The 27,206-nt window shown below is 48.5% G+C and overlaps 2 protein-coding genes and 4 pseudogenes across 2 annotated transcripts; 4 read left to right on the forward strand and 2 right to left on the reverse strand.

The window, feature by feature from the left end:
- Nucleotides 1-1,015: 1,015 nt before the first annotated feature.
- On the reverse strand, nucleotides 1,016-2,291 carry LOC119298884 (cytochrome b5-like). Its single transcript, XM_037576455.1, has 3 exons — nucleotides 2,205-2,291; nucleotides 1,402-1,468; nucleotides 1,016-1,311 (listed from the first exon to the last, which is right to left on the reverse strand). The coding sequence occupies exons 1-3, from the start codon at nucleotides 2,280-2,282 to the stop codon at nucleotides 1,208-1,210; spliced, it is 249 nt and encodes an 82-aa protein (XP_037432352.1). The 5' UTR covers nucleotides 2,283-2,291; the 3' UTR covers nucleotides 1,016-1,207.
- A 1,831-nt stretch (nucleotides 2,292-4,122) lies between these two features.
- On the forward strand, nucleotides 4,123-6,871 carry LOC119349765 (annotated as a pseudogene).
- Nucleotides 6,872-6,977: 106 nt separating this feature from the next.
- LOC119349775 (disease resistance protein RPM1-like) lies at nucleotides 6,978-10,420 on the forward strand. The gene is made up of 2 exons (XM_037617861.1): nucleotides 6,978-6,982; nucleotides 9,052-10,420. Exons 1-2 carry the CDS (start codon nucleotides 6,978-6,980, stop codon nucleotides 10,355-10,357), a joined length of 1,311 nt encoding a protein of 436 aa, XP_037473758.1. The 3' UTR covers nucleotides 10,358-10,420.
- Nucleotides 10,421-11,082: 662 nt separating this feature from the next.
- LOC119358453 lies at nucleotides 11,083-13,336 on the forward strand (annotated as a pseudogene).
- Nucleotides 13,337-17,010: 3,674 nt separating this feature from the next.
- Nucleotides 17,011-17,910, reverse strand: LOC119349784 (annotated as a pseudogene).
- A 2,770-nt stretch (nucleotides 17,911-20,680) lies between these two features.
- Nucleotides 20,681-24,584, forward strand: LOC119358443 (annotated as a pseudogene).
- Nucleotides 24,585-27,206: the final 2,622 nt, after the last annotated feature.

Raw genomic sequence — 27,206 nt, forward strand, 5'->3', positions numbered from 1 at the left:
TGCGCCATTACTAAGTCAGATGGTAATGGCGCACCTCTAGGCATACTAATGGCGCACTACAGGTGCGCCATTAGTATTTGGTATACTAATGGTGCATCAGTGGTGCACCATTAGTAAAAAATACTAGTGGCGTGGTACTAGTGGCGCACCAGTAGTGCGCCATTAGTAGGCAAAACTGGTGCGCCACTAGTAGGCCTTTTCCTAGTAGTGGGTGCCTGGCTTCCACGCCGCTGAGCTTGGGGCCATCACATCCGCGTGCCCCGGCCTCCGCTGGCCATGGCGTCCGACAGTGTGGGAAAAGAGAGAGGAAGAGAGATTAGTGAAGAGAGGGAGAGAAAAGCAAGGAGGGCATTGGGCGTGGCTGACCGCAGATGAGGTCGGCGGCGGCTTGCAGGAGCGCGGGCGGCGACCAAAGGCAGGGTCAACTCGGGGGGAAGCGCACGGAAAGGAGGGGAAAGGGAGGAGCGGTGGCGATCCGTATTTCTCGATCTAGTAAGACAAAGCAGGGTCGGGGAAGCACGAATCTGGTGGAATTGACCGAAAATTAAGGAGCTGCCGCGGGGATTGGGGACGCGGAGGGCTAGAAGATTGGCAGGCGGTGGCGTCTGCTCGGGCAGAACATTTAATCCAAGACGTTCATTTGGATCGTAGACCACGAATGCAATATGGATGGTAAGATGTGTTCAGATTTATTTGATCCGAGGGTCCTAGTTATTGCGTGTACAGTTTGTTGTGTTGCTTTGGAGAAATTTATGTTTGCTCTTTTAATAGTAGTAGAGATAGAGATGTCCCTGGTCGGCCATTACTGTATTCGATAATCTGACGTGGTTAGCATCATCTGTGCCTTCGTTCTGCAGTTTTTGCACTGTAATCCCACGCAGCAAAAAATGAAAGAAAGAAAGAATTGGCATGGAACATTTTTTGTTGTTGTATTTCTTAACATGACCGTTTACTCCCTATAGCAAGTCTTCGAGACCTCCATACCTTTTTAATGAAAAAGGACCCATATATATATTATAAAGGTTCATAAGAAGTAACCGGTCCATAATAAATTTTAACATCACAAAAGTCTAGAAGAGACGAGACCAGCAAGGTCATAAATTAAAATGTTGATTCAGATTCAAGCATGTGGCCAGTTGCAACACTAGTGTAGATACGTCCCTCGCACATGGTTTGAAAACCTTATCGCACACGTAGAGCCGAACCGTCACCCCGTGGTTGTGTCGATGACGCCGATGTAGTACATATCCATCATTTCCCGAGCGTCGCTGCTATGTCCCACATCTTCGAAGTTCGTTGTTGCATCCATGCCTGCGAGAAAAGTAATTGTAACAACCTGAAATCACGGTCTCTTCTTTGTAGCCTTATTTACGAAAGAAAGACTGTGTGATGGGGCAGTACCAGCTAAAGACAGCAAGATTTCTTCACCTCCGGGGTGTTCCTCAAGAAACTTGGTCACATCATACACCTATGGAAGAAGAATATTTTCTTTAGTGAGTACTTTCCGACGATGATGAACAGCAACAATAACCACCACAACAGAGCGAATCTGACTCTTCTAATCGATCGACCCATGGACTGAAAAGCTAGCCGTTCTGCTCCTGATCGATTCTCTGGACGTGAACTAGTAGTACGTATGTGGTAGTGCTTCTAGCTAGCAGGTACACGGTAATATATTAGGCAAAGCAAACTAGTACTACCTCCGTTTCGATTTACAAGTCCTACACGTATATCTAGGTTGTCAATTTTATCACCTTCATATAAACTATATAACACAAAATACGGTTTGAAAATAGAACATCTGAAGTTTATATTGGTATATTTTTTGTAATATATGACTTGTATTAGGTTGGCCAAATTGACGACCTAGAGGTACGCGCACACCCTGTAAACTGAGAGAGAGGTAGTACCGAAGGTCCTCGAGTTTGCTTGGATACAATCCAGAAACAAGCAACAAATCCCATAAAGCTAGCAATGGACAGAACTAATTATCAGAGAGTAGATGCAAATAATAACGTGAATAAAAAACAGGTGGTCGTCCGTGTCGTCCACCAGGCACCTAATCACATCTTATTTCGCCCATCAAGCTAGCCTAAACACTAGTAGGAGTCAGATCAGGAATCGACAAGTCTACTACTACTACTGATCCACTTAGGGAATATATACCATGTAAGGAGGCACATGATAAAGTGAAAAGAAGCGACCTTGCCGGCGATGAGGAGCCAGCAATCGTTGCTGGAGTGGTGCTGGGCGACCTCCTCCATGGTAAACACCATGGCCATCTTTCTTCGATTGAGTGCACAGAGAGAGAATGGAGAGGGTCAATGCATGGGATACTGTTTACATAGATAGGAGGAGGGGTGGTGAGGTGGGGGAGGCGTGGTGGCGGGTGGTAGAGAGTTGACTTAGGGCCGTTTCAAGTGGAAATATTTATAGCTTAATTAAGGCAGTCCCAATGCTACACCAAGTATATTATGCAAACTAAGCCAACAAAAATTCTGATGTTTTGTTGACGCTTCAAAATGCATGATGGCAAAGAGCGGCTCAAAGCTATAACAAGATGATGTAAATTTATGATTGGAAGTAACCATTGGAGGGACCTCTCCAAGATGATCAACATACATAGAGTATTTAACAAAAAAAAAGCTACCACTTTACAGATATGCATCCCACATAACTACCATTTTAGAAAGTGGCCAAAAACTACAAAAATTTGGTAATTTTATGACTAAAAACAACCACTTTCAGAAAATAGCCAGAACGATTTAAACACGTTTATGACATGTGGCACCCACCGTCAGGGCTAACGTGGCAGCAAAGTCAACTCTGACGGTTGTCTCCATCGCAAGTCGTGGCTGCCGCCTACGCGGACCTCCGCCGTGTGCTCCGTCGCAGGCTACCGATGCATGGCTATCGACATGGATCTCCGTCCGAGGTTGCCGATGTGGCGATCATCTATATCGATCTCCATCCGGGGCTGCCGATGTGGCAACCATCTACATCGATCTCCGTCTGAGGCTGCCGATGTGGCGACCATCTACATCAATCTCCGTTTGAGGCTGCCGATGTGGCGACCATCTACATCGATCTCCATCCGGGGCTGCTGATGTGGCAACCATCTACATCGATCTCCATCCGAGGCTGCCGTTGCAACAGCCACACACACACGGCCTATCACTCATATTGGTTGCAGACTTCCGACCTTGTCGTCGCAATCGGCCGTGTGTAGATGCACATTCCGTCGTGGCCGCCGCAGAATTTCGACGAGATCAGGAATTAGCAGAGCCACTCTCTGCTTGGGGAGGGGGGTGTTTAGAAAATTCACAGCCTAACTTAGGATGGAGGCGGGCCTTTTCCTGCAAAAAAAGGACCGATGCATAGTAGGCACGAGATTTCGACCGGACGGCCGACGATGAGAGAATGCAGGGATGCACAAACATGTGTGGATTCATAGGATACGACGCCTACAAAGAAAGTATCTACTTCCTCTGTTTCTAAATACAAGTAATTTTAAAGAATATATTTTATATAACGGGCGTTAAGCGGGGGTTTCGTGGAACAAAGGAGTCCCTCCACCAGCTCCCGCCGCCCGCGTGTCAACTTGAAGCATCCATCCCAGATCGGAGGGCCCACATTCAATTTCTGTTCTTCCTATTTCTCACCGGAAAGAGCTGCGTGTACTATTGCAGTCTTCCCCGGCTGTACAAGGAAAGCAAAATACTCGGCTGGGAGGGGGAAGGCAAATCGCCAGCTGGTCGTCGTCATCGTTGCCGCCGGAAGGTTGGTTCTCTTCTCCCCTTCCCTTCCCTTCTTCCTAGCTCGCGTCGCCACGCTGCACTGAGCGACTGAGACTATACTTTGTTTTCTTGTGTTGTGGGATACGAAGAGGAGAGAAAGAAATTCAGTGTGAGGCTGTTAGTTGAGATTTGGCTGCTGCTTCTTCTGCTTGATTCCGCTGCTTAGAGGGTAAGGACTAAGGAGTGCGTGAAAGTGAGGGTATGGAAGAGATACAACCAGGATAGATCGATGCCCCTGCTCTAGTTGTTGCGATGCTCATAGTTGTTGTCCGTGATGCTCTACTTGTTTCTACTAATTTTACAGCTTCTTTTTTCATCAACAACCATGGCAGAGGCTGTTGTCGGGCAGCTGCTGGTGACGCTGGGCGGGACGCTGGCGAAAGAGGCGGTGACCTACGGTGGGGCGCTGCTGTGCAAGGAAGCTGCAGCCTTGAGGGTTCTCTTCGGCAAGATCCGCCAGTCCAAGGTGGAGCTGCAGAACATGCAAGCATACCTGCGGCCAAGATTGTCAGAATCGCGATTCTATTGTACGATTCTACGACTTTACGATCCAAACTAATCCCTCTGATTCTACAATTTTAGTCTCTAGAATCTACGTTTCTACGATTCTGATAGTGAAGATTCTACGATTTACGATCCAACCATCGGAGCTCCGATCCGATTCAGAATCACGATTCTGACAACCTTGCCTGCGGCAGGCAGAGCGGTTCAAGGACACCGATGAGACAATATCCATCTTCGTTGGTGAGATAGGGGCCTCGCCTTCCAGATCGAGAACGTCGTCGACGAGTTCGCCTACAAGCTGGAGGACTGCAAGCATGGAGGGTTCGCTGGCAAGATGAAGAAGAGGCTCAAACATATAAGGACCTGGCGCCGCCTGGAGGCCAAGCTCCAAGAAATCGAAGCCCAACTGCAGCATGCCAACCGGAGGAAGAGAGATTATGCCGTCACCGACAGATCTGCTACTGCTGGCAGATCTGGAGGTCAAGCTTTGCACTTCACCGGGGATGGGGACCTTGTGGGGATTGAAGAGCAGAAGGAAAGGTTGATACAGTGGCTGACCGGCGGTGGTGATGGTCTGGAGCAGAGCAGCAGCAAAGTCACCCTCGTGTGGGGGATGTCTGGTGTTGGTAAAACCACTCTTGTTGATCATGTGTACGACACCGTGAAAGAGGATTTCGACACCGCAGCATGGGTAACTGTGTCGGAAAGTTACCGTATTGAGGATTTGCTTAAGAAGATCGCCGCTCAGTTCGGAGTCACGGTTGATGACGCCAGCATTGAGATGAGAGGTCTAGCGAAGTCCATCCACAAGAGTGTGGTTTTTCCTAACTCGGCCTACGTGGTACCTCATATCGCAACCATTCATTCTGGCTTCTGATTCATGTGGATGTGTGCACCGATGCAGAAATAAGCAGCTAGCGTCAGGCGCTCAGAGCTTAATCCTGAGGCCTACGAATGTCCATCAGACAAGGTCCACTGCATTCTTTTGTCCACCATCGACGCGTGTACAGGCAACACTGTCTCTCTCCCGTGATCACCACTGTCGTATCTCTCTCCTACTCTCACGTCAAATTCTAGCGACAACTCTCTCTGCCATGAAAAGATTTTTTCTCTCTTTAAATACTCTTCATCACTTGTATCTCTCTCATACAGTTTCTCTCTGTCCACTTTCTCTCTCTTAATTCCCAAAAAATGAGCAACAAAAACTGCTCTCACACATCTTGATCTTTTCTTTAAAAACTGTATGAGTGGATTGACGCATCTTGATTTCTTGTTTGCACAAACACAATCCGCCGCATCTGACCAAGTAAATTTCTCTCATACTGTTTCTCTCTCTGTCCTAAAACTGCTCTCTCTCTCTCTCAACTTTCTCTCTCTGTGTCACCAGTTCTCTCACACGAGGATGATGTATTATACTTGCTGCTTAGTAATCAGAAAAGACCGGTGCATGTCATCGAGTCACGGGTGGCACAGGAGCACAAGCAGCCAAACCTGATGTTGACTACACACTGTAGGCAAGGCTGCAGGGCCCTGTCCCCTGCGGTTCACTGTACATCTGTGAAAGACAAAGAAATGCTTAATATAGCATGCACCTGCTAATAGTCTGAAGTGTCTCGGCCCACCTCGTGCATCCCAAGACAGAAAAACGGCCATGATTGTGGGTACCGCGGAGCTCGATCTATACTGCAACTTTTCGCATCCACAACTACCTTCAAGGTAAAAAGTACATCTTGATCCTGGATGATGTTTGGGCTGAGCGCCTGTGGCCAGAGATAAGGGATATCTTCCCAACATCTAATTGTACCGGCCGAGTTGTTATGACATCAAGAAAGCAGGCAGTGTTGTCAACTAGGGAGTCTGCATATGCAATTCACTTGAAACCACTACAAGCACATCACTCCTGGGTGTTGTTCTGCAAAGGGGCATTTTGGAATGCTGATGACAAAAAGTGCCCTTTGGAGCTGCGGTTATTGGCTCGTAAGTTCATAGCGAAGTGTGATGGCTTGCCTATTGCTATTGCATGCATTGGCCGCCTACTCTCCTGTAAACCCCAAACTTCTGTTGAATGGGAGGATGTGTACAGGTGTTTGGATTCGCAGTTGGCGAAAGATGTGATCCCAAATTCTCATAGGGTCCTAAAGGTCAGCTTGGAGGACCTTCCATATGATTTGAAGAATTGTTTCTTACATTGTGCATTATCCCCGGAAGATTATGTATTAAAGAGGAGAAGGATAATGAGGCAATGGATTGAGGCAGGGTTTATCAAGGAAAATGAAGGGAACAAAACATTGGAGGAAGTGGCAGAGGGATACTTGGCTGAGCTTGTGAACCGAAGCCTACTGCAAGTAGTGGAAAGGAATTATGCCGGACGACTGAAACGATGTCGGATGCATGATGTCATACGTTTTCTTGCCCTCAACAAAGCCAAGGAGGAATGCTTTGGTAAAGTTTATGATAGCTCTGTTGCTACTGGGGCATTATCTGTTGAGGGCGCACGCCGCATATTTGTTCAGGGCGAAAACCTTCAACACCTGAGCCGATCTGCTGCCACACAGCTCCGTGATCTCTAAGTATTTGAGAGGTCTATCAACGTTGATCGGTTGAAGCCTATCCTAACATCTTCAAAATTGCTGTCGACATTGGATCTACAAGGTACCTGTATCAAAAATCTGCCCAATGAGGTATTTGACTTGTTCAATCTCCGTTATTTGGGTCTTAGAGATACGCAGATCGAAAGCCTGCCTGAAGCAGTTGGGAGGTTACAAAATTTGGAAATCTTGGACGCTTATGATTCTAAACTGACGTACTTGCCAAAGAGTGTTGTAAAGCTTCAGAAGTTGAGGTACCTGTATGCGGGCACTCCCACCCAGTGGCGGAGGCAAGGGGGGACGAGCAGGGGCCTGGCCCCCCCTATCGATCAACAATTCCTTCAGCGGCTACGAGTAATTTAGCGATGGATCAAGGGAATACACGTAGCTGCCCCCCCTAAACACTCAAACGATGATGAAAACCGAGAGTATAAAATGTGAAGAAAAAAAGGCCCATACGAAAGCCCATCCGTTCTGCTGGCTTTATTTTACCCTAAAAAAGGTCAACCCGGCGTGATTAGCGTATGAGCTGACGTGATTACATCCCGTAAAAAAAACTTGAGGCGATTAGAGCTGGAGGCGGCCGCTGCCTACTCGCCATGTCCATTAAATCAGGCGACACCAACTAAGCGACAGGGAAGTCCTGCAGACTACAGTCTTGACTACACTTTTTCAATTCTCTAGTGGTTCAGCGTCAAGGTTACCACTACTGAGTCTGAGTACTACCCCTCTCAACTCACTTGTACGTGTTGAAATTGTACATCCAATTTTAGTTAATTTTTATGGTGAGGTCAATGATTCTAATCATTTTTAATTTCTTTTGATTTTTTGATTTGTGATGCGTAATGAAGAGAAAAGTGCAGCCAAACATCTAAAGATTAATTTAATTTTTAAGCATATTGTTTCGAGTTCTCAACCTAGTAATATTGTAAATCAGGCTAATGCCCGAATTACCAATCCCCTAGTCCAACGGAATATGACTTACATCAAAGTTAGAACAATATATGTTCTTAGGAAATTACTAGCTGTTAGGTTATCTTTAGATGAATTTACTAATATTATCTTATTCGCAATTGTTGGAAAAAATAAACTAATACAAATGTATATGTGTTTTAATTGCATTGAAGCTACACATTATTATGGTAATTATTTTTTGTGTTCCACAATTTTTTTCTCAGCTTGGTTCGGCCCCTGAAAACAGGCCCACATGGCTGGTCGGTCCGGTCCGGTCCGGCCCGCCGGCGGCCGGTCCAAACGTCGGCTCGGTCAGGGACCGGACCGGCCTGGACCGTGTCCACCCTGAGCTGCAGCCCGCATCCAGCAGAGGTCAGTAGCAGGGGCCAGGCCGTCAGGAAGGCGCGGACGGGGTAGGAGCGGCAGGCTCGAGACGGGAGGCAGGCGGCGACGAGTGGAGGAGCCGAATCTGGGCGCAACGTCGCCGCCGCCGCACGCACAGGAGGACCGGGTATTGTGATTTGTTTAGGGTTCAGGCTTTGTTCGATAGGAAAATTGTCGGGAGGCCTCAGAAGTTAGATTGGGTAAGACAAAGTTCAAACTGGGCTGAAATTTTCGGCCGACACACACAATTACCGGGCCAAGGCGAGATGGACGAAATTCGGCCGAAAATTCATTTTATCGGCCGAAAATCAAAACACAGGTCGAGAGCGCTCCAAGCCTCCTTCCTCGGTGCGTGCTGGGAGGGGTGCTATTTTGTAGCCATGGTGCATGATTGTTTTGCAGGCGCATGAATTTTCAGTACCTGGGAGCTTGAGCAAGCAGCACTAACCTTCTTAATTACTTGCTCTCTGCATGTGTCGTGTGCAAATCGAACCAGGCAAGCTCGACCTTCTCTGTTTATGTACTTGCTATCTGCTTGCTGCTGCTCTACTTGTTTCGATGCTGATAGTTGTTGTCCCTGATGCTATTGTTTCTACTGATTTTACAGCTTCTTTCTTCATAGCCAAATGAGCCATCGACCTACTGTGTTTGGAGAGACACACAGAGAGGTTTGATGGTTATATATATGGAACCAATAAAGTCAAAATTAGGCGTGTGACATCTGCTGATTGAGTTGGACTGCATTAAGAAAATAAGGTGGATGTTGGTACTCGAATCATAATTTGGTGAGTGAGATTTGATCACTTGGTTGGAGTTGCTCTCAGCAACCATCATCTGGGAAATAAGAAAACCTCAACAACCACGGCAGAGGCTGTTGTCGGGCAGCTGGTGGTGACGCTCGGCAGGGCGCTGGCGAAAGAGGCGGCGACCTACGGAGGGGCGCTGCTGTGCAAGGAAGCCACCGCCCTCAGGGGCCTCTTCGGCAAGATTCGCCGGTCCAAGGAGGAGCTTGAGAGCATTCAGGCCTACCTGCAGGAGGCGGAGCGGTTCAAGGACACCGACAAGACCACCGCCATTTTTGTCGGCGAGGTCAGGGGCCTCGCCTACTGGATCGAGGACGTCGTCGACGAGTTCACCTACAAGCTGGAGGACACCAAGCATGGAGGGTTCGCTGGCAAGATGAAGAAGCGGCTCAAGCATATCAAGACCTGGCGGCGCCTGGCAGCCAAGCTCCAACAAATCGAAGCCCAGCTGCAGGATGCCAACCAGAGGAAGAAGGATTATGCCATCAGCGGCAGATGTGCTTCTGCTGCAAGATCGACAAAAGAAGGTCAAGCTTTGCACTTCACCAGGGATGAGGATCTTGTGGGGATCGAAGAGAACAAGGAGAGGTTGATACGGTGGCTGACCGGTGGTGGAGATGGTCTTGAGCAGAGCGGCAACAAAGCCACGATGGTGTGGGGGATGCCTGGTGTAGGTAATACAACTCTGGTTGCTCATGTGTACAACACGGTGAAATTGGATTTTGACGCTGCAGCATGGGTAACCGTGTCAGAAAGTTACCGTCTTGAAGATCTGCTCAAGAAGATCGCTGCTCAGTTCAGCATCGCAGTCGACGTCGCCAACATTGAGATGAGAGGCCTAGCAGAGTTCACTCACAATTACCTTCAAAGGAAAAAGTACATCTTGATCCTGGATGATGTTTGGGCAGCGCATTTGTGGCCGGGGATAAGAAATATCTTCCCAACGTCTAATTGCACCGGCCGATTTGTTATCACATCAAGAAAGCATGAAGTGTCACTGTTGGCAACTAGGGAGTCTGCAATTCACTTGGAACCGCTACAAGCACATCACTCCTGGGTGTTGTTCTGCAAAGGGGCCTTTTGGAATAATGATGACAAAGAGTGCCCATTGGAGTTGCAGAAATTGGCTTTAAAGTTCATAGCAAAGTGTCAAGGCTTGCCTATTGCAATTGCTTGCATTGGTTGCCTACTCTCCTGCAGATCCCCAACTTCCGCTGAATGGGAGAATGTGTACATGGGTTTAGATTCGCAATTGGTGCACGATGTGATCCCTGATGCTCATATTATCCTAAAGGTCAGCTTGGAGGAGGGGAGAGGGATACAATGAGCAAAGCTCTCTAGTGTTTATCAAAAACTTTGCTGTCTTCACAAAAGAGCTAGGGAAAGAGTTTATATATGCTAGGGACGAGCTGGAAGAGGGGAGTGGGATACAAGGGTAAAAACCCCAATTGCACGCAGGCTGTCTCGGAGGGGTCCGGGCACCCGGACCGGTCAGGGAAACGGCTGAGGAAGGACCGGGCACCCGGGGCGGGAGCTGGTGGCTGGGCGGCTGAGCCCGGGCACCCGGGCGGGGCTGGCGGCTGAAGCGTGAGGAGCCGGGCACCCAGGTTGCAGCCCAGGCGGCGGCTGGGCGAAGGGCCGGGCACCCGGGGTGGGCAGGGGCGCGGCCAAGGTGGTGGCCGGGCACCTGGGGCCGAGAAGGCCGGGCACCCGGGGTGTCCAGGGGGGTTGGCCCTCCCCTTGGCTGCTTGTCCGGGCACCCGGGGTCCTTCTGTCCAGGTACCCGGGGTGTCCAGGAACTCCTCTCCTCCATGCTTCTCGTTCCTTTCTCCTTTCTTCTTCTCCTCAGGTTCTTGGGTCTCCATCCTTGCTTCCTTGCGATGATCTCCGACGTACCTAAGAATGCATAGCGTGTCTCTTTGAGGTAGAATCTCATTCTCATGTGAATCCAAACGAAACTCGAAGAGGAAAGAATTGACCTCGTTATCGATGGCGCGTGCGCGAGCTCTTGTCATCGGTCCTCTTGGTGCTTGAGGTGGTGAGTGAACATTCATGGGGATGGTCGCGGGATGCTCCGCATCACGAAGCCTACTGCTGGTAGTGAAAAGGAATTATGCCGGACGACTGAAATACTGCAGGATGCATGATGTCATACGCCTTCTTGCCCTTAACAAAGCCAAGGAGGAACACTTTGGTAAAGTTTATGATGGCTCTGGTACTGGGGCGTTCTCTATAGAGGGTGGACATCGCATATCGGTCCAGGGAAAAAACCTTGAACAACTGAGCCTATCTGGCAGTGGCGGAGCTAGCATTTGACGACAGGGTGGTCTGCCTCAATTTTTTTATAAGCAATATGAAAACATTCCAACTACCCCTCCGTAAAGAAATATAAGAGCGCTTAGATCATTTACGAAGTGAGTAATTACCAATATCACAAAAAAATATACCAATATGGTCTTACAAAGACATTAAAAATCTCAATCAAATCTCAGTTTTGTATAAAGAATTACCAATATCACAAAAAAATTATATCAATATGGTCTTACAAATACACTAAAAATCTCAATTAAAACTCAGTTTTGTATAAAGAACCTACGGAGCAGACTCTGTAATAAAAAATGCATTCTATCAAAAAAGCAAACCCTACAGTTCAAAAAAAAAGCAAACCCTAAATCTGAAATTGAGGCATTTTAAGGAACGAAATTAATTGCTCACAAATTTAGGCATTTGAAGGTATGAAATGGGTTGCTCACTTGTTGCTGACTGCCGCACTGACCGGACGAGGCCCGCCGGCTTTCAGGAGGGCGGCCAGCGGGGGCAGGGGCGCAGCCGCGCGCAGCACGGCTGGCTCAAAGGCAGGGGGCGGGCGGGAGCCGGAAAGAGGAGGCGGGAGCCTCTGGGGCGGCCGGGCTCCGGGCTCCGGCCAGCGACCAGTGTGGACGCGAGGAACGGCGAGGCGCTGGGTGTCTGGTCGGGCAGGGGAAACTGACGGCGAGGCGGAGGACGAGAGTTCAACTCGATGTGGACAGACCGTGGCTGCGTTCCTCAATGGATTGCGTTATTGGGCCGTTTCTCTCTCTCTGGCCCAGCTGGAGACATAGGTATATAAAAGCAGATCCAAAATCCCAGGGTGGGCCGCGGCCCACCCTGGCCACCCTGTAGATCCGCCACTGCTATCTGGTGCAACACATCTTCGTGCGCTCCATGTATTTGAGAAGTATATCAATGTTGATTTGCTGAAGCCTATCCTGACATCTTCTAATTTGTTATCGACATTGGATCTGCAAGGTACTCGTATCAAAATACTACCCAATGAAGTATTCAACTTGTTTAATCTGCGTTATTTGGGCATTAGAGATACCGAGATCGAAAGCTTGCCTGAAGCAGTGGGGAGGTTACAAAACTTAGAAGTCTTGGATGCTAGGGACTCTAAGATGAAGTATTTGCCAAAAAATGTTACAAAAACTTCAGAAGTTGAGATACATACACACATATTTTGTTGGTTCATTCGAAATTGGTGTCAAGGTGCCTAGTGGCATGCATCACTTGGCAGGACTGCGGGCTCTTCAGTCCATCAACGCCAGTCCTAAGTTTCTGCGTGAAGTTGCAGCTCTGACAGAGCTAAGGAAATTCGGTGTCTGCAATGTGGGAAGTGAACACTCTGCTGACTTGAGCAATGCTATCACCAAAATGAGTCATCTTGCCAGTCTCCAAATTCGTGCTGCAGCTTAGGATGAGGTGTTACGGCTGGAAGGGCTATATTTACCTCCAACCCTTACTTTTCTTGCATTAGGAGGGCAGCTAGAAAAAACAACGATGCCTCGGCTTTTCTCTTCTTGGTCACACCTTAATAGCCTCACTCGGTTTGGGCCTGTCATTCTCCAGTATTGATGACGAAACCTTTTCCTGTCTGTTTGTGTTATGTGGTCTACGCTTTCTTGTGCTAGCCAGGGCTTTTGAAGGGAAGAGGTTCGATTTTCACACAGGGTCATTTCCAAAACTTAGGCATCTATTGATAGGGGTCGCACCATAGCTCAACCAAGTTAGAATAGAGAAGGGTGCGGTGCAAAATCTCGTCGAGCTATCCTTCATAGAGTGTCCCGAGCTAAAGGTTCTTCCCAATGGCATCTAACATCTTGCAGCCCTTGAGATATTACTTCTGCAAGACACATCAGAAGAGCTGATAAAGAATCTACGGCAGAAGAGAGATTTAGATGAATGCAGCGAAGATGTAATGAAGATTAGCCACATAAGGAATGTTACAGTTGCACCAATGCAGAAAAGACTTGTCGAAAGGATTAGGTGATAGATCATCACTGCTCCAAGGTTAGTGCTTGGTGCTTCTTCTCCACTCTTTTGTGCATATGCACACAGTATTTTTTACAAACCTTGTCCTATATTAGCAAAATTGCACAACTATTAGCTCCTAGTAGTGTGAACTTGTTACGAGCTTGTCAACCACATCTAACATGATCTTTCTGCATGTTCATGTGTATCGTCACCTGACAGAACTGGTAGGGTCGTCACCTGACAGCACTAGCAGCTTCAGGACCATATCAGCATTGCTGAATTATCCACCCATTCTCCTGGCATGGCAATGTCAGTGTTGCTGGAGTTTCCAGCGCCCCTTGTTGCACGCACAAGTGGCATTCGACAGCACTGGGTTGCAGGCTTGCAGCAAGTAGGTTGCAGGCACTGGGTTCCATTAAATCAAACACTAGATCAGCTGTATTTCTATGACTGCGACAATTTCTTAGCTGCAAAGAAGAAAGACAACTACAGGTTCGCGTGCTTGGGGGTGCGCAGACCTGAAGGAGGGAACATGACAGGCTATGCAAACAAATACAAATATGACATGCATGCTGAAACTTTGTTCATGAGAGATCGGTCAACCTGCAGGAGATCGAGGAGAGATGTTGCTGTAAACTAAAACTGTAATTCAATGAACCTGCACCAGTAATTCAATGTATAGCAATCTTTATGTGTTTGCAGGTAAGTAAACCAATGGTGTTACGGATCTATCATATGCTAAAGAAAATTTATATACATCTAGCTCTCAGTGACAATCTTCATCCACAATGTATGTTACTGCCAGCAGAATGAAATGCAACTTTTCCCTAAAAAATGTTTCGCAGCAAGAAAAAGGTGGCCTTTTGTCACCTCTCACAAACTTATTTGTGTCAAGGATTTACTCTTCAAGCAATATTTTTTCATCAAAATTTATCGAGAGTAACAGAAACAAATAGATGGGTGTTAGATTTCAAACTTTATTTGAAGTTGCTCTGCACAGCAACCATGGCAGTTTGTACAAAGCATCAATACTGGGTTGGTATTGTTACAATAATAACTTTTACACATAAGTGCATCACTCCATGATACGTACATACATATACATACATACTCCCTCTTTAGTGATCTAAACGCTCTTATATTTCTTTACGGAGGGAAATTAATACCACACATTTTATGTATACCTCACACATAACCAAACCTCTATATCCGAGGATAATTTTGCCCCCATGTTTCACCACTTGGGTGAAAGTGACTTAAGGACCTATGTATGGGCGACACGTGCATTACTTTGGGACGTGGCGGGGTAGGATAGGATGTGGTGCGTGGACATAGCGTTTAGATGCAAATTTTCTCAACGTCCTCTCCATCGGCGTGTACAATTATGGGTGTGCGTTGCAATTTTTGTTCACCCTATTTCTCACTAAATATTTTTTGAGATATTTTTTGACTTTTTCCACAGCCTAAATCAGGCCAATAAGAGCCTGCCACGTTAATTATAAATATACTACCCTGTAATTTTTTTTCTTCCATAAATATACTAAAACTAGCTAGGTTCATTTTACCTGGGTTTTTTTTGCATTTTTTACAGCTCAAAATCGGCGTGTTTTTTTTACAGCTTTTCGTATTGGATTTGGCCCAGACGTTGCCATTGGTCCACCGTGAAGTGCATGTGCATTGCATGGGATGATTGATTTTTTTTTAACATATGGGGTGATTGATTTGCCTAAGCCATTTTTGGCCTCTACGGGTTGGATCTGCATGCCCACCCCTCGACCGACGCTTTGTATTTTTCTCTTTCTTATTTCTTTCTCGCGCATGCCTGCGCTTGCGTGTCGCACATTTGCGTTGGCAGGCCGGCCTTTTCCTCTCGCATTTTTTGCTGATCTGCTCTAAGGTTGCCACGAGAGTGACCGACCGATCACTATTTGGCTTTGTTCTACAGCACGTGCACCCTCGTGATCGGCTTGGCGTATATAGGCGGTCGCCACTTTGGTCGAGGCTTCTGGGCGTTTCGGTCCCAGGTGGTTGTGCTGCAATTGGTTCTTCGATCCTCTTGGAGCTCCTATAAATATGGTCCCTCCCCGTTGTTGTTCTTTGTGTTTCGGTTTGGCCTAGCTAGCTACTTGCTCATTAGTGGCCGTACTTATTGATGGTTCGCCGTAGTTGGTACCACTGCCATTGCTATCCCCCTCCCCCTCCACCTCCCCCCTCCTGCTCCTCATCGCGCCCTGCTGCCACACCGCATCGGTCGCCGGCATACCACCTGGACAGCCAAGCGCCATCGCGTGTCGGCACCAACATCTCGGCACCCTGCTGTCATGGCCATCTTCATGCAGGTGCCGCCGCCGACCGCTGGGCCGCGCGCTGCCGCACTTCCCTTGCCTGTGCACGCGCTCCCTGCACACGGCGGCATATGCGCTGCGACCTGGCTCCCGACGTGTCGGTTCACCTGAAGGTCAAATCACATCGTCTTCCATCTCTGCAGCTTCTCGCCGTTCAGATGTCGTGCCTCAGCTCAAACCTCCTCCAGCATGTTTCCTCCTTCCAACTGGTTGCTTACACCGTTGACGAATGCCCAAGGCTACCAGGACCATGCGGGCGAGTACCGTCGTGGTGAGCCTCTCACCGCTCCTTCCTGAACTTTTTGTTTCTCTTTGTACATGGGTTTCTCTTTGTACATGGTTGGTTGGATGGTCCTCTCTCGCCAAAGTCCTAATTTTCTGAGTTTAGATAATGATCTATTTCAATGTGTTCTATAGGTTTGCGCAACGCGGAGGCCAGGCCAGTGGACCTGCCGCCACCGCTACCGCCTCCTTCGTCTCCTCAACCCTTCCTACTCGACCAGACGTCGACTGCTGCCAGGGTCCTCGCTCCGACGTCGATGAGGAAATGCCGATGCTTCTCTCCTGTGGCTGGGTTCGTACTTTTATAGCAATCCATCGATCGATCCCCATGCCGCATCCATGTTTTGGCACTGCACCTGCAGTCACGCATCGATATGTGACCAATCACCAATGTACTTGGTGCCGAGTGTTCGTGGTACTGCGAGATGACCTCGCGTTTGGACGGGCACCCTGGCGGCTGCGTCGGAGGAGGATAGATCAAGAGCGCCAGGGCTTCTGTTCTGCAGGGAGAGGCAACGAACTAGCAACCGGTAGTTCGGCTTCTGCATGGTATGCGCGACCGGTGCTCTCCTTGCTCGCGTGCGGGTGAGCCTTTGGATTTGAATTTTTAATCTTCTGACCATTTTTTGTTCTGGTTGTTTCATGGTGTCATAGTAAACCAATGAAATTTTGGAGGGGAAGATACAGAGTAAATGTTTCGGACCTGCGGTGGTGCAAATTTTTCTGTGCCCTGACCAGGAAGGAGTGCTTTTTTTTGCGATTGAGGAAGGGGTGCTTTCATATTAAGCTTTTGGCTCGTCTAAATGGACTGATTTTATACATAAAGTTATATCTGGTGCCACACTATTCCTGTATGATGTTGAGCAGCGCTAGATTCATATTTGATATGAATGCTCACATGTGAGGGCATCTCTTTCCAACTTATCTTATGTCCATGGTCTTACCTATATGATTCTGTTAGCTTAGGTAATACTGACAGTTACAATAAATGTTAAAGACACTTCATATAGACACACCGTATCAACAGGCGGCACGCGCCGCGCGCGTAATGCTAGTCATCTTCCTACACCGCACTCAACTCCTCCTTCGAGACCGCCGTCAGCTCAGAACTGAAATGGTAAGAGTCCTCCACATGGATGTGCCCTTCGTTGCAGAAAAACGGCCTCGAAAGCATCTGCAGGCCATCAACCCCAGCCTCCAGGGTCTCAATGACCTCGCTCATCGTTGGCAGATCACGAGACCTCATCTGAATGCACCATAATCCAACAATGCAAAGCTTCTTCTCCAGCTCGTGCATGTCGGACACAACAGGTGATGTCTCCTCTCCCGCTTCTTCCCGAGTCAGCGGGTCATACACCCATCATGTAGTATGCCTGGTTTGAGCTCCCCGCGTTTGGATCGGCATTCCTTCTCCCGCCGTCCATCTCCAACAGGAGCAACCCGAAGCTGCAAATCTCGGACTTGCTGGATATAACACCGAAGCTCTGGGATATCATCTCGGGGGCTATGTAGCCGAAGGTTCCCGGCATGGCACTCAAAGGCACGAAATTGTCACCCCTTGGGTACAGTTTGGCGAGCCCGAAATCGGCGACCTTTGGGACAAAATTGCTGTCGAGAAGGATGGCTTGATGTCAAAGTCCAGAATCTGCATGTTGCACCCCTGGTATAGGTAGTTGATCCTCCTGGCAATGACTGGAGCGATCTCGTTGAGCTTGTCCCATGAGAAGCTCTTCTCAGTAGAGAAGATGTACTTGTCCAGAGAACATTTGGGCATGTACTCGTAGACTAAGGCCGTTCGTATTTCCTCCTATCAGAACCCGACTAAACGCACCACATTGAGGTGGTGGATCCTGCCGATGGTGGAGACCTCGTTGATGAAATCTTCTCCACTGCAGTTGGAGTTGCCCTCTAGCATGTTGACGGTAACATGGACACCGCTTGGGAGTCCGTGCGCCCGTTTCATCTACTCTGGGGAGTCTCGGCTCTTCTGTTGAGCAGCCAGCGCTGAGAGAGGGAGGCCGCAGAGAGGTGTCGCCGGCTTGCCAGAGGAGAGGGTCGCATTAGGGGCATCACGCTTCCCAAAGTGAACAAAGGTAAAGCCCTCTAGAAATTCAATGTGATACGTTCACTTGGTAGGGGTCAGTGCCTTCTGACGAAGTCCCAAGTGACTGAGACATGGGGACCAATGCCCCCCCCCCCCCTGTTTTTTTTCTTTGTTTGGAGTCCACATTCGACATAGTAAACTGACCCTTATGTTTTCCTATAAAGGATAAATATATGATGTATGGATTTTTTTTCTCTCAACTAATAAGTGGCTTTTCTCTCAACCGACCAGTCTTTTTTTTGAAGGGAATGCCTCATGGCACTTTATTAACTCGGTGGCAATGTTACATCAAATAGTACATGAGATAGCAAGAAATTGGGGGCAACATCTACCCACTCATACTTAGTCTGATGATCATGACTATATCTTGCAGGAAAGTGTGCCAAGCCATCAAAAAGCTCCTTCCGTGCACGGCGTCCACTGGTATGCATGTTCTACTATTTAAAGTTTGTTAAAGAAAAGAGTATTTGTGCTTTCATACTTATCGTAAATTAATAACCTGTGTCGCTCATTCTGTTTACTAACATTGACAAACATACATAAATTCATTCACTCCCCTGACTGACTCGGTTTGCGACTATTAGCAGATTCTGGGCTGCAATGTCAAACATGTTTTGCTCACTAGGGAGGAGGCAAGGGCGTTCAGGTGTTACATCAGTTTCTCAATGAAAACTGGGCTGTTCCTTGTTACTACTACTCTATGTGAGTTGTTTCTTGCTTTTGAATTTTGATCGAAAGACTAGTAAGAAGATCAGCTGTGCGTCGGGTTCATGAAGGAATATATAGGGATGTATATCCGTGATCTGTTGATTTTCTAGTGGATGCTCTTGAACATATGGTTTGTGCATGTATATTGTTTAGCCCGGCCCACCTTCTAGTCATTGTATAGTTGAGGTTGTGACTCACTTTGTACTCCATATATACGTGCGCTATGCACCGATCAATACATCGTAAAGCATTGCCAAAACTCTTGTTAGCAACATGGTATCATACATATGATCCTAACCCTAACCTTTGCCGCCACCGCGATCTAATCGCCGCCGCCGCCACCACCCGCCGCCGCTGCTGCCGCGTTCCTACGCCGCCGCGCCGCCGCCCACGTGTGCCGCCGCCGCCCACGCTTCCGCCCATATCCCGCCGCGCCGCCCCAAGCAGCGCCGCCACCCCTCTGCCGCGCCGCTTCTCCGTGTGCCGCCGCACCCCCGTCCCCTCTCGGACTCATGGCCTCCCCCGGTTCCTCCGGCACCACCCGCAGCCACCGCACCAACCCGTTCGACGGTCCCGACCCCGTCGTCATCCGTGATCTCAACATTCTCGCTCGGGTTCCCGTCGTTCTCGATCATCTCTCCTCCACCTACTATGCCTGGAAGACGTACTTCTTCCTTGTGTTCCGTGAGTACAACCTCCGGGATCACATCGATGGCTCCGTGGATTCCCGCTTCATGGAGGACGATGAGGAGTGGACGTCCATCGACGCCACTCTCATCCGTTGGTTCTACACCACCATCTTGAAGGACCTTTTCCACACGGTGGTTTCCGCCGACGATGACGCTCACGCCGTTTGGACCAAGCTCAACGGCCTCTTCACTGACAACGCGCTCCAACGCAAGGTTTTCTTGCACGGCGACAGATGCAAAGAAGAAGAAAGAACTCTCCGTCCTTACTTGCCGGCCGGTGTGCAATCCTGAAGGGGAGAGGCTTTGCTGTGTCTGCATGTACGTCCGTATAATCGGGCTACTAGTTGTCTGCAAGGTAGGCGATTAGCAATAGGGTTTGACTTGCATTTCAAGGGCTACTTGTCATACTTATGCCCCAAAGATGCAAATAAACCTGTTTAGTAGTAGTGCAACACAATAATCTGTTAATGTGCACTCCCGTGTTTCTCTGCAGTTCAGTCAGTTCTCACTGAATGTGATCCATGAGGTCATCAATGCATCTAAATCGGAGCTTCGCTTATTTCAATTTAATAAACTAAATCAGAAACTGTGACAGTGGAAAGTAAAAACTCTAAGCCCTCACTGAATGTACCTCTTGACCATGGACAGTGAGAGGAATCGGGCACGGCGAGGGGTACGGCGAGGGGTCAGCTCCCGCCCCCGGCCGACTGTGGTTGCTGCTGCTGGGTTGGGGTGACCTGCACATGCTTGCTGCCTACCTTTGGGAGTAGGCGGACGTGAGGTACATGGATCAACTTGGTGGCTTTTCAAATTTCAGCTATTCCGTGGTTGGAGGGTTCCATGCATTTCAAATTTTAGCTTCACTACTTGGATCAATGGTTGCAGGAAGTCACCAACAAGGGGCGTCGTTTGCGGCACACTTTGGTGGTAACAACTTCTTCTTTCACCCGAGCCTCTGAAATTGCACCTTTTGTTGTATCTGTTCTGCTGTCCATTTGGAACAGGATAATAAGTTTTTTTTAGATGGGCAAAAAAACCTGGAAGAGTATAAAAAGAAATAAAAATAAGCTCAAGGCCTCAACCTCGAAGAGGATAAGGAAAGAGTGGACTGAGCTCAAAGCCTCAACAGCCAAAAAACTGTGGATGACCCAACTGTGGTCTGGCATGCATGTTGATTTTTCAAAGACCAAATTGTGGCTTGCATTCACGCTCATTATTCAAAGGCCAGATTATGGACTCAAATTTGTGAGCTCAGGGAGTCGAGTAAAGCCTTAGCTACCACCACATTAGAGGCAGCGCTCAAACAGCCAGTTTACTCCTCAGAGCTACCACCAAATTGTGCGCTCAAACAACCAGTTTACTCTCCAAATCCTCAAGAACCATGGCGGAGGCTGTTGTCGGGCAGCTGGTGGTCACGCTCGGCGCGGCGCTGGCCAAAGAGGCGGCCACCTATGGTGGGGCACTGCTGTGCAAGGAAGCCGCCGCCCTTAGGGGTCTCTTCGGCAAGATACGCCGGTCCAAGGCGGAGCTGGAGAGCATGCAGGCCTACCTGCAGGAGGCGGAGCGGTTCAAGGACACCGACAAGACCACCGCCATTTTTGTCGGCGAGATCAGGGGCCTCGCCTTCCGGATCGAGGACGTCGTCGATGAGTTCACCTACAAGCTGGAGGACTCCAAGCACGGAGGGTTCGCTGGCAAAATGAAGAAGCGTCTCAAGCATATCAAGACCTGGCGCCGCCTGACAGACACCCTCCAAGAAATCGAAGCCCAGCTGCAGGATGCCAACCGGAGGAGGACGGATTACGCCATCAGACCTTCACCTGCTGCCAAATTGACGAGTCAAGGTCAAGCTTTGCACTTCACCAGGGATGAGGACCTTGTAGGGATCGAAGAGAACAAAGAGAGGTTGATACGGTGGCTGACCGACGGTGGTGATGGTCTGGAGCAGAGCAGCAGCAAAGTCACCATGGTGTGGGGGATGCCTGGAGTTGGTAAAACAACTCTTGTTGATCATGTGTACAACGTCGTGAAACTGGATTTCGACGCTGTTGCATGGGTAACTGTGTCGGAAAGTTACCATATTGACGATCTGCTGAAGAAGATCGCCGCCCAGTTCAGCATCATAGTCGACGTCGCCAACATTGACATGAGAGGCCTAGCAAAGTCCATCCACAACTACCTTCAAGGTAAAAGGTACATCTTGGTCCTGGATGATGTTTGGGATGAACGCTTGTTGTCGGAGATAAGAGATGTCTTCCCAACATCTAACTGTACCGGCCGAGTTGTTATGACATCAAGAAAGCAGACAGTGTTGGCAACCAGGGAGTCTACATATGCAATTCACTTGGAACCACTACAAGCACATCACTCCTGGGTGTTGTTCTGCAAAGGGGCATTTTGGGATGCTGAGGACAAAACGTGCCCGTTGGAGCTGTAGGAATTGGCTTGGAAGTTCATAAAAAAGTGTGAAGGCTTGCCTATTGCTATTGCATGCATTGGCCGCCTACTCTCCTGCAAACCCCAAACTTCCGCTGAATGGGAGGATGTGTACAGGTGTTTGGATTCGCAGCTTGAGAAAGATGTGATACGTGATGGTCATTTGATCCTAAAGGTCAGCTTGGAGGACCTTCCATATGATATGAAGAATTGCTTCCTACACTGTGCATTGTCCCCAGAAGATTATGGATTAAAGAGGAGAAGAACAGTGAGGAAATGGATTGCAGCAGGGTTTATCACGATTAAGGAAGAGAACAGAACATTAGAGGAAGTGGCAGAGGGATACTTGGTTGAGCTTGTGAACCGAAGTCTATTGCAGGTAGTGGAAAGGAATTATTCTGGACGACTTAAAGAATGTCGGATGCATGATGTCATACGCCTTCTTGCCCTCAACAAAGCCAAGGAGGAATGCTTTGGTAAAGTTTATGATAGCTCTACTGCTACTGGGGCATTATCTATTGAGGGCGCACGCCGCATATCTGTTCAGGGGGAAAACCATGAACACCTGAGCCGATCTGGTGCCAAACAGCTCCGTGAGCTCCAAGTATTTGAGAGGTCTATCAACGTTGATCAGTTGAAGCCTATCCTAACATCTTCAAATTTGATGTCAACATTGGATCTACAAGGTACTTGTATCAAAATTCTGCCCAATGAGGTATTTGACTTGTTTAATCTGCGTTATTTGGGTCTTAGAGATACGCAGATCGAAAGCCTGTCTGAAGCAGTTGGGAGGTTACAAAATTTGGAAATCTTGGACGCTTATGATTCTAAACTGACGTACTTGCCAAAGAGTGTTGTAAAGCTTCAGAAGTTGAGGTACCTGTATGCGGACATTCCCACCACACCAGAAACTATAACTATAGGTGGTGTCAAGGTGCCTAATGGGATGCATCACTTGGCAGGATTGCGGGCTCTTCAGTCTATCAATGCCACTCCGGAGTTTCTGCGTGAAGTTGGAGCTTTGACAGAGCTAAGAACATTTTCTGTCTACAACCTAAGAAGCGAACACTCTGTTGACTTAAGCAATGCTATCACAAAAATGAGCCATCTTGCCCATCTCGAAATTGTTGCTGCAGCTGAGGATGAGGTTTTGCAGCTTGAAGGATTATATTTACGTCCAACCCTTTCTTGGCTTGGCTTAGCAGGGCAGCTAGAAAAAACATCGATGGCTCAGCTTCTCTCTTCTTGGTCACACCTTAATAGCCTCACTCGGTTCCAGCTGGGATTCTCCAATATTGATGAGAGAACCTTTTCCTGTCTGCACGTGTTAAGTGGTCTATGCTTTCTTGTGCTAGCAAAGGCCTTTGAAGGGAAGAGGTTGGATTTTTATACAGGGTCGTTTCCAAAACTTAGTCAGCTTTGGATATATGGCGCAGCACAGCTCAACCAAGTTAGAATAGAGAAGAGCGCGATGCAAAACCTCACCGAGCTATATTTCGGAGACTGTCCCGAGCTGAAGTTTCTTCCTGATGGCATTGAACACCTTGCAGCCCTTGAGAAATTATATCTGCATAACACATCAGAAGAGTTGATAGAGAAGCTCCGTCAGGACAGAGATTCAGACGAATTCAGTGAAGATATAATGAAGATTAGCCACATAAGGAATGTTGCAGTTGAATTGACACAGAAAGGACTTGTAGAAAGGATAAGGTGATACATAATCACCGCTCCATGGTTAGCGTTTGGTGTTTCTTCCCCACTCTTTTGTGCATATACACAGCTTTTTTTTTTACGAACATTGTCCTATATTAGCAGAACTGCACAACTATTAGCTCCTAGTAGTGTGAATTTATTACGAGCTTCTCAACTTAATCTAGCATGATCTCTCTACGTGTTCATGTGTATCGTCACCCGACTCCATAGGACAGAACTGGTAGGGTCGATCACAGAAACAAGTTACTGATCATGCAGTTTCCACCATGTGGATGTTCCTTAGTTTAATGTTCGTCGAACAAAAAAGGGTGTGTGCTTATAATCTTTCATACTTGACCAGTTATAATTAGGGGGCTGAGTCGACTACTCTATTAAGTAGCTTTTGACAAGAAACAGATTCATTCGCCTTTTCTTTACCGGAAAGCGATTCATTCACAACCTTGATTGACTCACTGAATCTGCAATTTATTGATTGACTCACTGAATGTGCAATTTATTACCAGGTTCTGCACTGCAATGCAAGCTCTGTTGTCTCCTTGTTACAACTCTATGAGTTCTTCCTGTCTTCTATCGAACAATGAGAGGCTCTGCAACTGCAACAATGCCAAGGCATGTCGTCTTGGTCAACATACGCTGTGTGAAATAAGTAATCTGCTCATCAGTTTCTGTTGCCTGGCTACTTTCTTTGGCATTCTTAGGCATGTCTGCATGTGCGCATGCATGTCTGTACCTGACGCAACAGATTCTTCGCGCGTACCTACATGTGCTTCTTCGCTGATCCATCTTTCAGTTTGTGTACTGCAGCTGGCACTTGTAATCTCTATATGCTCTAATCATTACTGAGCAATACAACTATCTATTGCTTATTATTCAGCACGCATGGCCATATGCTGGTGGAAACTCAATTTGGAAGTATGTTCCTGTAAATTGAAGACTTCATTCAATGAATCCATGATGAAATCGGGGAGCTGAGCTGTGCTCCTGCTATGGATTTTTTTTGGGTGTATTTGTCGCAACGGAATCGGAATGTATTTGTTAGAGTTGTGTCGAATATTATTATACAAGGTAGGTTACAGTTGAACTCTGAGTTATACGGTGTGTAGATAGGATATGGAGTCGTGTCCAAGTAGGACACTTATATCCTAGGCCTCTTATATATGAGGGGGTAGACACATGATGTAACCTATGCCAACATAATAGCACGGGTACGCGGGGGAGCCGGCGGCGTGTGCCGGCGCCTGGGCGGCCGGGGTGCGGTATTGTGACGGTGTCATGGGGAGGAGCGCCCGTAGTCAGGCCCCGGGATGTAGCCATGATGGTGAACCTCGTTAACAAATCTCGGTGTCGTGCTCGTGTGATTGCTTGTTCCTTGGATGATCAACGGTATGCCTCGGATTTATTCTAACAAGTGGTATCAGAGCTAGGTTATGAGGCGGACTCATTGATGCGGAGGATGAATCTAAGCGTCATGTTGGATCGTGATTAACGGCTTCGCACCCGACCATGGAGCTGGTGGCGAGTTCGTTGAAGACAATGGTGAATTGTACAAAGCGGCTGGGGAGTCGGGAGATTGGAAGCGGTGATGTCACGGGATTCAAGTCGACGACAGATTATTTCAGCGATCAGCGATAGCAGCAGATCTGATTGACGCGTGCAGCGGTGGCGCCGACGCCCTCGAAACGTGCGGCGGCAGGAGACCGAGCGATCGAGGCGAGTCGATTGTGCATGTCGTGCATAGCAGAAGGGCATGTTGGCCCAAGCGTGGCTGGCTGAGCCGGGCCACGTGTGGCAGAGGCCGACTGGTGGGCTGTTGTGCTGGCGCGGCCCATGCGCGGGAGCGATACATGTCCAGGAGGCAGGCTGCTGCGTGGCGGTGAGGGTGGTACGGTCTTCTTGCTGGGCAAGTCCCGGGTGTGGCTTGTAACAGGCACGTGGCTAGGCGCTGGATGAGCCGTGGGCTGTAGGCAAATTTGACAAATTTGACCTGTGAACGAAATCAAATCATAGAATGAACTGCTTGTGAAACTATTTCACGCGGCTGACCTTTTTGTGTGACGCCCGACACGAAGGCGTCACACTACATTGTGCAACGCCTCACAGATAGGCGCTACACGCCTGGCCAACGTTGCACCCCAAACTGCCTAAAAATTGCTAAGTCATTGTGCAGAGCCTACGAGCTAGGCGCTGCACTGTATAGTGTGGCGCCTAGCTCTCAGACGCTGCACTAGTGGTTGCACTACAAAATGAAGCAACCACTAGTGCAACGCCTAGAAGCTAGGCGCTACACTGTATAGTGTGGCGCCTAGCTCTCAGGCGCTGCACACTGACTTAGTAATTTTTGGATCACATGGGTGCGACGCTGGCTAGGCGTGTAGCGCCTATCTGTGAGGCGTTGCACAGTGTAGTGTGACGCCTTCGTGTCGGGCGTCACACAAAAAGATCAGCCGCGTGAAATAGTTTCACGAGCAGTTCATTCTGTGATTTGATTTTGTCCATAGGTCAAATTTATCAATTTTGCTTGGGCTGTAAGAGCTACCTGGCAAGTACGTGAGATTTGTTGCTGAAAAAAGGGCTTGCATATGCGTGGAGAAGCTAATAGCATGACAAGACAAGAAGAAGAAATTGTGTAAAAGGGATCCTGCGTGGTCAAGGTTTGCACGGATATTTTTTCTTTGGGTCTAGTTTTCCTTGCAGATGGGCTTCGTGTGCGTACAACAAGGACGAGCGCATAAGGCTTGAGTGAGTCTGGAATGCATCGTGAAGGATCATGCAAACACAAGGCGTCAAAGCAATGCACGGAGATGTGCGGGCGAATATGATGCAGGGTGGAGCATGTTTGTAGTCGGTTAATTTCGGCTGGGTCGGACTGGATTGTCTGATGGACTAACGTGGATGTTGGTCAAAGCAGAAGACGGTGGTGATTTCAGCGACGACGACACATGAGCGTGATGCTGATGGTGGCCGACTTCTGGGGCGTGGAAACACGTGGTGCAGGCCTGAGGGCTTGTGCGGCTTCGACAGACTATGTCGCGGGGTTGATTCAAGACGGTGCACATGAGAGCTTGGAGTCGACAGGGTGCGGGAGGGTGGCACGTACAACCACTATGGAGTCATGTTGAAGGTGGAGCTGGAGTCAGACGGATGACTTCACTCTGTGCTGATGGAGGGGCTATGGCGTAAGAATTCGGAGAGTCGAAGCCTATTTCAGCGGGATAGCGAGAGACACGGGGATCGGACTGGGTACCAGTGGTCTGATGGAGACGTGATACTCGGCATCGGTCGGTGATGATCGATGGTTCTCTGCAGTGGGGGTTGAGGGAGTGTGGGCTAGCTACCCGGGAGACTCGACCAGGACAGCAGAGGCTTGACGCGGTGATAGCGGCGAGGCGTGCGGTAAGCACGGGACACAGCGACAGGCCAAGGCACTGGTGGTCAGACATGTGATCAGACAAAGTGTGTAGGGGTGCTGAAGCAGTGTTGAGGAGTACCCGATTCAAGTTGGTGACTGGGTCTATCGACGCTGGTTGATGGACAGGAGTTGACCGTGGAGAATCTGAGAAAATGGCGGAAAGTCTGAAATTGTCAAAACAGAGAGAGTACATGGCCGTA

The sequence above is a fragment of the Triticum dicoccoides genome, chromosome 1A, assembly GCF_002162155.2.
Source record: "Triticum dicoccoides isolate Atlit2015 ecotype Zavitan chromosome 1A, WEW_v2.0, whole genome shotgun sequence".
NCBI classification, from domain to species: domain Eukaryota; kingdom Viridiplantae; phylum Streptophyta; class Magnoliopsida; order Poales; family Poaceae; genus Triticum; species Triticum dicoccoides.

What these genes read in the sequence shown, in the direction of transcription:
- LOC119298884 (XM_037576455.1), bottom strand. Translation starts at nt 2,282, where the DNA reads ATGGCCATGGTGTTTACCATGGAGGAGGTCGCCCAGCACCACTCCAGC. An exon ending in GGCTCCTCATCGCCGGCAAG is followed by an intron (nt 1,469 to 2,204) that starts GTCGCTTCTTTT and finishes CTTCTTCCATAG; the next exon opens with GTGTATGATGTGACCAAGTT. An exon ending in AATCTTGCTGTCTTTAGCTG is followed by an intron (nt 1,312 to 1,401) that starts GTACTGCCCCAT and finishes CTTTTCTCGCAG; the next exon opens with GCATGGATGCAACAACGAAC.